The sequence below is a fragment of the Ursus arctos genome, unplaced genomic scaffold, assembly GCF_023065955.2.
Source record: "Ursus arctos isolate Adak ecotype North America unplaced genomic scaffold, UrsArc2.0 scaffold_23, whole genome shotgun sequence".
Classification (NCBI taxonomy): domain Eukaryota; kingdom Metazoa; phylum Chordata; class Mammalia; order Carnivora; family Ursidae; genus Ursus; species Ursus arctos.
The window spans coordinates 46,163,234-46,176,225 of record NW_026622908.1 but is presented as its reverse complement, the minus strand read 5'-3'; the positions used below and the strand labels follow the sequence as shown (position 1 = coordinate 46,176,225).

General features: G+C 60.6%; 1 protein-coding gene across 1 annotated transcript; it reads right to left on the bottom strand.

The window, feature by feature from the left end:
- Positions 1–1,414: 1,414 nt before the first annotated feature.
- Positions 1,415–2,569, bottom strand: MRGPRG (MAS related GPR family member G). The gene has a single exon (XM_026482856.2). The coding sequence runs from the start codon at positions 2,554–2,556 to the stop codon at positions 1,696–1,698; it is 861 nt and encodes a 286-aa protein (XP_026338641.1). The 5' UTR covers positions 2,557–2,569; the 3' UTR covers positions 1,415–1,695.
- Positions 2,570–12,992: the final 10,423 nt, after the last annotated feature.

The following is a 12,992-nucleotide window of genomic DNA, read 5'->3' as shown; positions in this document are numbered from 1 at the left end:
TGGACGAGGAGAACAAGGCAAAAGAAATGTAGATAAAATTCAGTGTCCTTACAACCTGCAGCCCATTGACAAAGGGGCAGACAGGCAGAGTGACCTTCCTCCCGGAACTCCCAAGGGCCTCACGGCCTCACGTTAATGCTTTGCTAGAGGCAAAAAAGCATCTTAGCCTGACAATAGCTGGACTTCCAGGATCCCGTGGGTCTTCTTTAACACGTGACAATCCTTTGGGAAACGTCTTTATTTCTGCCCCTCCCAACTTGAAAGTATAAGATCGCCACCCCTCCCAACCCCAGTGCCGCCCTTCCTGCCCACGGGTCCTGTGCTTCAATAAAACCACCTTTTTGAACCAACGTTGTCTTAAGAATTCTTTCTTGGCCCTTTGCTCCCGGCCCCACATCACATCAGACTGACAGCTCTTGCCGCACCTGCTGCGTCAAGGGGCTCATCGTCCGGGGAGACAGCGGAGGGCGGTGCTGGTGGGGCCAGAGCCCCTTCTTCCCCGGAGGCACAGAAAACCTGCACAAGCAGGTGTCTCTGGGTTGTGGGTGGTGGCAGGTGACCCTTCTTTCCACTGTTTAGTGTCCTCCGAAGTTCCCATAGTGAGCAACACAGCACTTTTCTCGCGGAAAAAAACTGACAATTTTCTAAAACAAATCTGTGCGCTTGTAAAAGGCTTTGTTGTGACAGGTACAGAATTCAGGTGCGTGCAGTGTCCTCCTCCTGGTAACAGCCGGCGTTTCTGTGGGTCTCTACTGGAGACACAGACATAGCCAAAGGGTTCACACCCAAATGTTTTCCCCTGGCTCCAAAGAGTTTCGGTGATTTATCTGTTCAATATTTTCTGTAGAGCTTGCATGTTTTGACAATGACCATAAACTATATATTTCTTTTAATCGAAAGAAAATACATAAAATGATTTGCACTTGGAAAGCTAAAAAGCATGGCTTCGTGTCCCTCTATGTCCCTCCCTGTCTCTCTCTCTCTCTCTCTTACTTCCTCCACGAGGAAAGCCCCAGGGCGAACGGGCAGGGCAGGGCAGTGTCTGCAGGGAGCAGGCAGGGGTGGGGCAATGGGTGGACGAGCACAGGATTCTGGGTAGGTGGGGAGGATAAAGATAGGGGCTGGGGCCAGAGCACCCTGCAGGCAGTGAGGTGTCCGGGACCCTCGGTCGGGGGTAGGGCCGGAAGGGCAGGCCCCCCCCCTCGAGCTGTACCCACCCCCCTGCAGCGAGCCTGCTTCCCAAAGCGCACTTCGGGCACATTTGGTGAGGACGCAGCGCCATCTGGTGACTGGCGAGGAACTGCTGGGGGGCCTGGGGCGAGGCTGGTTCCACGACCCTCCCGCAGAGAAGAGTCAACAGCACGGCCCTAGTGGCCTTCGCACAAGGACATCCCCAGCACAGCCAGAGCCTGGGCTCCCATCGGTCCAACCCCCTGATGCGCCTTGGTGCCTGTGGCCTGAGCTGGTGCAGGGTGGGGAAGAGGCAGGAGCTGGGAGGTGGGCTCTGCCTGGGGCCTGTGGGTGCTTCCTGCCCCTTCCTCCTTCCCCACCCCCAGGCCTCCCTGACCTCCTCAGGCTCCGGCTGCTGCAGGGGTCAGGACCACGGCCGAGGCTCCGTCCTCAGCCCTTGGGTCCCTGGGGCCGGTGAGCTGGGGCTGGGGGGGTCACCCGGGAAGGGTCGGGCCGGGCTGGCCCCTACAGGAGGCCCATGGGGAGGGCCAGCCCCCCGGCCTCCAGCTGGGCCTCCTCCCCCAGGGACCTCTGGAGAACCGCCCGCAGCGGCTGGCGTTTGCCTGGCTGCCGGCCGGCCATGAAGTGGATGAGCGGCTTGGCGCTGCCGTGGACGCAGGCCAGGAGCGTGGCCAGCGGGAGGAAGACGGGCAGCAGGAAGTTGAGGAAAGGCCGCAGACTCCAGTAGAAGACCAGGGGCAGGCCGCAGAAGAGCAGCAGAAGCACGGAGCCCAGGGCGATGCCAAAGAACCTGGGCCGTGGGCGCTGGGAGCAGCAGCCCACCCAGACGAAGAGGACCAGGCCGGCCACGCCAGCCACGCAGACCAGGGACAGCAGCCACGTGACGCTGGCCGCGTGGTACCGCAGGCAGGTGAGCGGGCTTGTGCTGGTCCGCAGCAGGCCGCAGGCGTGGGCCGGCAGCAGCACGGCCGGCAGCGTCAGGGCCCAGATCAGGCCGCAGACGATGCCCGATGTGTGCCGGGGCCGGTGGCGCTGGTAGCAGGTGGGGAAGATGTGAGAGAGGCAGCGCTCGGCGCTGAAGGCCGCCAGCAGCCAGAGCCCCACGGAGAAGCCCACGAAGGTGACGGCGAAGTAGAGGCTGTCCCGGGAGCCCAGGGCGGCCTGCACGACGGAGAAGCCCACCTGGCAGCCCAGGAACAGGAAGTCGGCGGCGGCCAGGTGGAGGACGTACACGGAGAAGGGGCCCTTCCTGATGTGGAAGCCGAGGTGCCAGAGGACCAGCCCGTTGCCCAGCAGCCCTCCGAGGCCGACGGCCAGGGTCAGGTAGAAAAGCACACTGCTGAAAGTTCTCCAGAGTCCGAACATCCCGGCTGGCTCGGCGGCGGCCCTGGGGGAGGTGGTACACAGGGCTGCGGGCCGCGGGAGTTGCAGGCAGTGGGGCCCGGGGTGGGGGGTGGGGGACAGCAAGCATCGCCCCAGGTCACAGGGCTCCAGCCCAGGGGTCACCCTCTCTGGCCTGGGCCTGACCCTTAGGCCTCAGACTGGGCAGTAAGCCGGGCCTGGTGCAGGGTAGGTGAGGTGACGCTGGCTGGCGGGTGTGGGCCCTGCCCTCCTCCCTGCTAGGTGGCTCCACAGAGCGCACCTCAGATTTACAGGGCCCTGCACAGTGGGCAGACGTCAGCAATGGCGGGACAGGTGTCTGCAGGCAAAAGGACCCCCGTGTGGGCCTCACATGGAGGGGCTTCCTGCCTCCTCCATCAGGGACTCTGCACCTGGCTTCCCACCAGGAGGGCCTGGACCACACTCTGGTAAGTCCCCCACCCTGGAGGCTCTGAGGGGTCGTGTCCAATGATGGCCCCAACGACACCGTCCTGCGCTGGCGAGGGGCGAAGGAAGATGCCCTGGTGGAGACAGCTGGTGGCTGGGAGGGTATAGGTGGGCTAAGGGAGACCCCGGCCACCCCGGGCACTTCTGCTGTAGGTACGTTGGGGAGGGGCTGCTCTGAAGCCTCAGAGCGGGCGTGGGGACTGTGGTGATGGGTTGCAGAGCCCTGGGTCCTCTGGGGAGAAGCTAATGTGAGTGTTTGCTGGCAGTGGCTTTCAGGGAGCCAGAGGCCGACAACCCTGTCCTAGCCCAGGCCCATGCCCTGCTGGGGATGGTCTCCAGGGGAGGGAGAACGGGTCCCAGGGATCTCTACTGGAGCAGCTGGGGGTCTCTCCAAGCTGTCCCTTTCCTGTGCCCTTCCCCCGGGACCCACGGTGGTCCTTGTTCTCAGCTCAGAGGTGCAGCTGAGGGGCCATCAAGACCCTGGCTCCAGGTTAGGGAGTGCGGGGTGAGGAGAGCAATGGGGGGAGGACAGAGACAGATGGAGAGGGACAGAGATGGGGTGAAACTGAGAGATAGAGCCAGAGGTGAAGAGGGAGACAGAGACAGGGGGGATAGAAAGACAGAGACAGGGCCCACCTAATACCCTTTGGGTTCCCGTCATACACCTTTGCTGGGCTGTGCCCCTGCCTGGGGCACCCTGACCCCCTCCCCACTTCCCTGGGTCCCATCTACCCTAAGGACCTGCTCTCCTCTCAGCTCCCCTTCTGCCTGCTCTGAGCAACCCCCCCAGCCTGGTACCCCAAGCATCTTCTCTCTGGTTGCCCTTGTCCCCTGTAGGGTCTCGCCTTTGTCCCCTCGAGGCTTGTCCCGTATCGGGACACATGCTGGTTCATCCTCAGGGCCAGTGAGCTGGGTCGCCCTTTGGTGTCCTGGGGTGACTGCGCTGACCTTCTCTTTTCTGGGCTGCGGGTCCCCAGGGTACACTGAGGGGCCTACCAGACGCTGCGGCTCGGAGGTAAGCGGTGGGGAGGCCGGGCTGTGCCGGGCGGGCGGGGGGGGGGGGGATGGTGTGCTGGGATGGCCCACTGTCTGCACTCAGAGCGGGTCCACCTGCCCTTTCACCCAGATGGGCCCCCAGGGCGCCAGCTTTTAAATAATGCCCCATGTCCCAGCGCCTGCCCCCCGCGTCCTTGGGGAAGCGTCTCCTCACCTGGGCAGAGCAGGTGGGTGGGTGGAGGGGCACCGAGCCTTCTCACCTGCGCTTGGAGCCTCTTTGAGATCTGTTGGAGTAGCGGCGCTCACCACCCGCCCGGGCCCTAAATCCTCTCGTGTCCTCTGGGGCCCGGCTGCCTAGACTGAGGGCGTCCGGCCAGTTCCCTGGAAATGGGAGGAGTGTGCTGCCCGTTCGCAGGCATGAGCTCAGATGGAGATGTCCAGACAGTGTGGGCTGGCCCGCGCCTCTCTCCTCAGCCCATCCTGCATGCCAGTGCCCCCCACCCCTGCCCGGTGCCTGGAGGGGACGAGGCGGCAGGCTGGGGACCCCTTGTCCAGCCGGGCTGGGCCACACCTTCTGGGTGGTTCCACGGACATGGTGCTTCCTCCTGGAGTCCTTAGGTTTGTTGCAGGGATGCGTGGGAGGCAGGAGCTGTGGGCGTGTCTTCCTGACCCTTTCTGGCTGTGTGACCTTGAAAGAAGGACCTCACACCCCTGTCCCTCAGTTTCCCCCCTTCTTGGGCTGACCGTTGGTGTACAGCTCAGTGCCCGGCTGGGGGCTGGGTCTCATGAGGGGTCACTGGCGGGTGTTGCTGTGGGTGGTCCACACAGGTTGGTCCCCCTTCCTAAGGGCCCCCCTCTTCCTGTCCACATGCCAGCCTCAGACCCCAGGGTCCCAGCCATCAGCAGATTCTTCGGGTTAAAATACTTCTCCAAATTTTGTTCTGCAGAACCACGTAGCCTGAGATGTTCCTGATGAGGAATTTCCTTTCCCAGGACTGTGTTCTGTAGTTCTGGAGACTGTCCGAGCTCACTAGCTCGGTGTCAGAAATGACGTTGGGAAGATGCTGTTTGTCCTAGTATTTCTCAAATGGCTTCCAGCTCATTTCCGAAACACAGGCGGCCTGCTTGAGCCCAGGCGGAGGTTACTGACTCCCCAGCTCCTGGCATTTCTGCACTTCTCTTGAAAATGTGAACGGTGTGTATGGCCTGCGGGCCCGGTGGCCGGGTATCCTTTGCAGAATGCGGCCACCTGCCCTGCCTGCTCCCCCTGCAACGGGCTGGTGCCTTGGGACCTACCTCAGCATCTCCAGATGCTCCCCCCAACCCCTGCCAGCTTTCCTCAAAGGTCACACTCCCTGGGAGCTGTCCCCAGCACACCCCCCTCTCCCAGCCGTGCTGACTGTTCCGTCCCCACCCTGTGGGTAGGTCCCGCGTGGCATTTGCTGCCCACTGTCATGAGCCGGGCTCACACGTGCCAGACTTTCAGGTGGCGGCAGTAATAACAGCAGCAAACACCTGTGTGACGCCCGCCGCGGGCTGAATGGGGCTGTGGGAGACCGTCCGTGGCCAGTCCCTGCAAAGCTATGAGGGAGGCCTTACTGGGCAGAAGTGAGTGAGGGTTTCGAGAGGAGAGCATCCTGGATTACCTTGGTGGACCCTAGACGTGGTGACAGGTGTCCTTAGAAGAGAATGAGACACAGCCACAGGGAAAGGAAAGGCCACAAGACCATGGAGGCAGACGCGGGGGGTGCGGTTGTGGCCATAGCCCATGGACGCCTGGAGCCCCCCCGAGCTGGAAGAGGCAGGAAGGACCGTCTTTGGAGCCTCAGAGGAGTGCAGCTTCTGACACCTGGATTCAGACTTGCAGCCTCCAGGCTGGGAGACCGTGAAGTCTGCTGCTGGCGGCCGTCGTGGTCCCCCGTCGAGGCTGCCCCAGGACAGGGCTGGGAGGCTGCTGCCCTGTGGATTCTCCCCCTACCAACACGTAGGTCCCCTGACCTGCGGATGGGCCCACGGAGGCTGGGAATTGTGGCTCACGTGTCTGAGGTGGTGTGGACCTCGCGGGGCAGCGGGGCAGGGGGGCGGCCAGGCGGCTGTGAGGTGTGCCTCTCCCTGCTGGAGCACACGGGGCGCTCAGTTCCGAAAGACTCCACGTTCTCAGACCCTCAAGTCGGGGTTGAAGCCAGAAACGCCACACGCTGCGTGTTTAGACATGTCTTTCCTGAGCTGCTCTCGCAGCTGGTACCCGTGTCCCGACCCTGACCATGCCACGGCAGGCTCCACTGTGTGGAGTGCCCGGAATTGGACCATCTTTGACATTTGCAAAGGGCAACTTCACGCGGCTCAAGCCCAACTCAGCGCTGAGGCTGTAGGCGTCACATCTTAGGGACGTGTCATGGAGGCTCAGTGAGGAGCACGTGTCGGGAGAAACTGAGGGAAAGGCAACGGGGCGTGGGCACGGAGGTTCCCCTAGCGGACCTGTTCTCACAGGGTTTCCACCGCCACCATCCCATCTGAGCCTCTGAGACCCAGAGCGGGGAGTGGAGATTGCCCAGATCCCCCTGGGGCAGGTAGCAGTTGGGGACAGAGGGAGGTGGCCCCACTCCCTGGCAACAGGGCGTCCCTGCACCACACCCAAACCACTCGTCGGCCTGCGAAAGGGCTTGGCGGGGAGGGAGTGTCTCAGTGAGGGCATTCTCGTTATCCAGAATGGTGAGGCCAACACATTGGGACTATTGTCAGAGGAGGGGCAGGCCGAGTAGGGAAGCCCCCTGCTGGTCAGGAGGCGGAGGGAGGAGGATGTGTGGGCAGAGCCTTTCCTGTGGTTTTAGCCGGACTTGGCAAGGCAGGGCGAGCAGGGAGAGGATGGGCCACTTTGAGTAACTCGGGGGCTGTCCCTGCTGTCTGAGACCTGCCCCGGGCTGGTTAGGGCAGGAGATGGCGGGCCTGGCAGCGTGCGAGAGCCCAGTACAGCAGTGGGCCTGTGGGCTCTGTGTGGGCTGGTTTGCTTTTGAAAAGCTCGCTTCCAGGCAGTAGTTTCCTATTCCCTGGGAGGGACCGTCCCTGCAGGATCAGCAAGGCCCCAGAAGCCAGAGCTTCGGAAAGACGTAGAATAAAGGGAGAGTGGACCCAGGTCTGAGGCTCTGTTCCTTCTACCTCGGGCTCCCGGGACAGCCTGCTGGGCTGGGAGCGCCCCACGCCCGCCCGGAAACCAGACCCTGGCCGGCACTCGGCTCTGCTGCCTGCAGCGTGGACCCCGGTCCGGGGTGTCTGTTCCTAAACCCCAGCTTCCCACCAGTTCCTTGTGAAGTTTGCACGCCATCACGCATGTGTCATGTTCCTGTGCCCAGCACGAAGGCTTGACACACGGTGTTTACTAGGGTCGTAGCTCTCGTAGCTGTCGGAAGAGCCTTCTCTAAAACCCCCCTTCGTGACAAGAACCAAGCTCAGCCCCCGTCATGGTCACAGGGAGGGGGCAGGAGGGGGGCGGCTGAGCGGAGACCCCCGGGGACCCCAGAGCCTCGAGGACAAGCCCCTGACCGCTGGCCCGTCCCAGGCGCCGATGGAGGGGTGGGTGGGAGCGGGTTTCAGAGAGGAAGGAGGGTGGGGCCGCTGGAAGAACTGTGCATTTTCGTGAAGAAAAGAGTCCAGAGGATCTCATGTTTGGGGTTGAATATTTCTGCTGCTTTCCCCCTTGTGAGGTAATTAAATAGCCAAGGCATGAGCCGGCCTCATGTGACCAGGACACGCCCCTGCAGGACAGTAACTGTCACACTTGCATCTAAGTCGGAGCTGGGTGGGGATGGGGGGCGGCTCCCTGGGCCCCCAGCTGATGGGCTGCCCTGAGCTCTTGAACACACAAGCTTGGGGCCAGCAGCCTTCCTCACGGGCCCCCAGAGAGGGGCCAGGGTCCCACACCCTTCCCGGGAACCACTGGCTGCCCTATTGATCGGGGACAAGTGACAGTCTGTTCCCGGGAACACTGTCTTGGCCCGAGCAGCTCCAGGGGCTCCTGGGGTCCTGGCGGTGGGGACTCAGGTTGGGGGGGCACTGGCTCTGGGTCTGGGGCCCGGCCTCCTTGGACCCTGAGCTTCCTCCCCTCCTGGCCTGTGTCAGGACACTGGCTGAGGTGAGAGCAGGTGCGGGCAGGGTAGGGAGGTGAGGAGTGGAGGCTGTCCTTGCCTGGTAGAGCCTGGAAGCTCTGCTCCCTGCTTGGCCGGTGGCCGCAGCTGGGAGGATGGCCCGCCCCATGCCTGCGCCCTGAGATCTTTTGAAGCCCAGGATGGGGTAGCGGGCAGATCCCAGGCAGCCTAGAGAGCGCCTCGCTGACTGCCTGGACCATCTGGCTCCGTGCCTGCTGTCACCCACCAGGGGTGGGTTGGGCCCAGTGTCCATAGAGATCCCAGAGCACGCGTTTTGTGGTCCCTCAGGGGACCTACCCCAGCTCACAGGCCTAATGAGACATTTAGAGCCCCCCAAACTGCTGGACACCGGGGTGGCGTCTCTGGGAAGGGCTGAGCACAGAGGGTCACTGACCTGGGTCTTCCCCGGAGAGGGCAAGAGGGTGTGGGGCAGGAGGGGGTCGGGGCAACAGCGTGGGGCTGAGGACTCACTTTGGGGCCAGCCACTCTCTTGTTGGTCCTCAGCATCAGTACCTGAGCCCCTCTGGGCCACCCCGGGGGCTCGTCTGTAAGATGGGAGTACTTCCCCGCATTGGGGGGGGTCCCCGGGGTCGTATGCACAGTGAGGGATCACTGGTGCGTTTTCTCCGCGGCTCTCCCTGGCCTGGGGGAAGTTCTCACCCAAGGGGCTGAAAGCAGAATTTGAGGCCACTTCCTCTTGTGGGTCTTGTTTCCCCAAACTGAGTGACGGAGGTTGATAATCCTGCCTGAGGTAGAGCTGAGGACGCTCGGTACCTCGAGGGCCACGTCTGGCTCCTGGCAGCTCTGGGACGCGGGAGGAGGCGGGAGGCCCCAAGCCGCTGGGGGCTTCAGGTGCGCCTGGAGAAACCAGCCGGCCCAGGGCCTTCCAGCCTTCCGATCCTTAGACCCAGCGCTGCCCACGATGCTTGGGAGCCCCGGGTAAGGCACCACGCCGGCAGGATGTGGCCCCAGCCCCGCCCACGTGGGGGCGTGACCAGGATGGCGGCACCTCTGATAACAGGAGGCCAGGGGGCCCGGGCAGGAGTCTGGGCCTTCACGCTGACTCAGGAGGGACAGGCCCAATCACGCTGAGACCCAGTGTCCCTCGAGCTCTGAGGCCCGGGGGCCTGAAGTCAGAATGACCTTCACTTTCAGAAGGAGAAACCGGTCCTTCTGGGACACCTCAGTCCCTGCGTTATGTGGCTGGGTGTGGGGCACTGGGGACGTCCTAAGTCAGTGTGCAGGATGCTGGATACAATTCAGAGCATTTTCCGTACATTATCTTGTTCAGCTCCCGGGGCGCTGTCCCACCTGCAGACTGGGCTTCAGGCCGGGGCGGGGAGCTGGTCTGGGTGAGGCCAGGACCGTAGGGGCCCCCCTCAGTGGGCTCTCCACCCACCCAGGGCACTTCACCCTTGACTCTAGGGAGACCCGTGGCAGGCCGCTTTTCAGAAGCTCTGGGCGAGGTTTGCATTGCCCGGGCCTGGGAAAGTGCGTGTGTGTGTGTGTGTGTGTGTGTGTATGGGGGTGGGAGGTGGGCCCCGAGGCAGGAGTGGGACCGTAGGGGCAGAACTTCCAGGGAATCGAGCCTCATAGCCTTGAACATTGGACTGAAGATAACGACCACCCCAGGGGCCTTCTGGAAGCTCATCTCCAAGCCCCAGATTCTGCCCTGACATTTTGTCCTCTACAAAGAAATAATAAACAGGGAAGAATGTCAGCATCTGCGCTGGGGGAGGGGCACCGCATTCAGATCTGCATATCGCCTTGCTCTGTGATGTACCCAGTGGGCTCGTGACATCCATATTTCTGGCTTTAACTCCCGGTGACAACGTAATCTGCCCATAAGGGGAAGGGTGCCAGCCACGTGCACAGGATCTGCAGGGGTCAAGCTTTGGGCAAATCTCTTGGAGTCTGTGAGTGGAGAGAAGAGCGGGCACGCAGCTGGGCACTGGCCCTCTGGCAGAGCAGATGTGGGGCCACCCTTTTACCCTCGGACCGCAAGTCCTGCCCGGGCTCCAGTCTGGATCTCCCGGCCAGCAGGGTTCACCAGCGGCTGGGCCCAGAGCCCCAGTGGGAGACGAGGGCTCTTCATTGTACCCCCCAGTACCTGAGGCCCCTGGAAGGCAGGACTTAGACACAGGCAGGGGAGGGTGGTGTGGCTGGGCTTCGAGTACGCGAGGCTGCTACACGCCAGCATCCAACAGCCTCCCGGAGCTCAGCGGGCCCGCCTGTGCCGGCCCCACCGGGAAGAGACCTGAGACAGAGACATAGGTCCTCCCATTCAGGAAAGCCTAGCTGAGACCCCAACACTCAGGCCTGGAGAGAGTTGCACATGAGTTTTAGGGGCCCCGAAGTCCACCGACCGAGGACCCCCCCTCCCCCCAAGCGATGCAGCATGTGCAGAAGTCATCTCCGGGACCCACAGGGACGTTTCCAGCCCCGGGGCGGTGGGCGGGGTCTCTCCAGCCCTGTGGCCCCCACACTGGGCTCAGCCCCTCTCCTGGGGACCCTGCGGTGCTGCCAGTCTCAGCAGAGGTGAAGGGAGGGGAGCAGGGCAGAGGAAGGGCATGTGCCCATCAGAGGGGAAGGACGGGGCAAAGGCAGCCAGCCACACTGTGCCTGCAGCTGTCAGAGCTGGGGTTCTTCAACAGCTAGCGAGCCTTTCCTGATAAACTCTCCTGGTGAAAATACCGCGGCCTCTGCTTCCTGACCGTGTCCCTGCTGGCACTGAGCTGGCCCCGGGGGTCCCAGGAGGAAGGGGGCCATCACTGCAGCCCTGCACCAACGCTGAGAAAGCGGGGGAGGAGGGAACATTGCAGCCCATTTTAGGAGGCTGGCCTGGCCTCCTCAACGCAAAGATCTCACCGAAGACTCAGGACCAGTATCCGTGAGCACGGGCTCAAAATACCCACTACAACGTGAGGAAGAATCGCAGCCATTTGCGTTCGTCTTCGAAAACCCGGGTGGCCTAGCATTCACAGCCCAATCAGTGCAATTCACCGGGTCAACAGAACAAAGGGAAAAATCAGGCGATCATTTCAGTAGACGCAGAAAAAGAATTTGACACAATTCCGTACCCGTTCGTAACGTCTTTTGGAAACCCGGGAACGAGGGGAAACGTCCTCAACTCGGTCACACACTGCCCTGAAAAAGCTCCAGCGGGTGGTGCAAATCCGACCGCCTTCCGTTCCACGCGGGGAAGGACGCAGGGCGCGACTCGCTTCGGTCACGGGCACGAGCCAGAGCTGTGGTTCTGTAAACGCGTTGAGTGGATGCCCGGGAATGGAGTTGCTGACACACGCGTGTAACGTTATAAAAACACTGCCAAAACCCCTTCCAAAGCAGCTGCTCCATTTTACATCCCGCCCGCCGCACACCCAGGCTCGGGATCCCTCGTGCCAGAGCATCCTTGCCCGTCCCTCTGGTAAACTGTGAGTCCCCATCCCTTCTTTTCTTGTTGAAGCAGGTGTGGGAGGGCTTGTCCGTGAGGGGAGACATTTGTAAGCCCTTGGACTTTCTGATCCTCCTTCGTCTTACAGACGCCAACGTTTCCTCCTTGCTTCCTTGTCTTCGCTACGCTGGCTTCAGCCAACACCCACTTCTCTCCCTTGAGCCTTTTCAAAGCTTTCGAGAGCTCCTCCTCCCGGCCCCGAACCCAGTCTGAAGACCCTTTGGGCCACTGCTCAGTCTCCTTCTTCCCAGCATTTTCTCACGTACTGTGGCCTTCTCTAATACCGTCCTTGTTCTGCTTTCTGTCTCTTTTAGTGGAGAATTCAAGTCATTTACCTTGTTTTGAGTTTTCGTACTGATAGGACTATTAAAAACCGTAGATGTCCCTCTTGGTTCTGCTTTAGAGTATCTCGTAGGTTCTCACACGAAGTGCTTTCATTATCGTTATTTAGAAATTCTGAAATTTTGGTGTTTATTTTCCTTTTTTTGAAAAAGTTTTTAATTTTTTATTTAACTTTATTATTTTGTTTGAGAGAGGGAGAGAGAGTGCACGCACGTGCCAGGGGAGGGGCAGAGGGAGAGAGAGAATCTCAAGCAGACTCCTCACCCATCATGGAGCCAGACGGGCGGGGGGGGGGGGGCTCAATCTCACGACCCTGAGATCAGGCCCTGAGCTGAAATGGAGAGTTGAAGCTAAAGAGACTCAGCCACCCAGGGGGACCTTTATTTTCCTTATTCAAGAAATAATTCAAGAACTCTTATTCAAGAGTTGTTGAATAGAGTTTTAAAATATTCATGAGAAGGACCTTTTCTTGTTTTCAGTTAGTTCTTAATTTCTAGCCGTATTGCCTCAGAATCATGGTTCAAGCCCTTTGGATCCGATTTTGTGGGACCATTGGCTGGAGTTTTGAAGATGCGCTAATTTCGCTACATTTCCTGACTTTAAAAACCACCGCCCATGTAAGGTGGGATTGACTGGGTCCTGCACAGTCTTCTAGCGCTTTTCAGTTATAACAAGCTTTAGAGTTTTCAAACCAGTTCCACTCTATTATTTCATTAATTCTGGCAGCAGCATCTTTTTCGTTGGGCGAGGAAGCTCAGAGAGGGGCAGCAACTTGCCCCGAGTCACACAGGTTCAAGTGCCTGAGCAGAGTTTGATGCAGGCTTGTCTGAGTCCGAGACTGTGCTGATTCAGCTCCCACTCAGAACCCCGCATCCTACTTGTTAGTGAAAGACGAAATTCTCTCTCCCGAGAATTGAGAACAAGACAAGAACATCCGCTCTAACTCCTCCAACTCGTCGTTGCTCTGGAGGTTCTTACCAATGCAATAAGGCAAGAAAAAGAAGTGAGTGACATACATATTGGAAAAGAAGAGGTAAAAC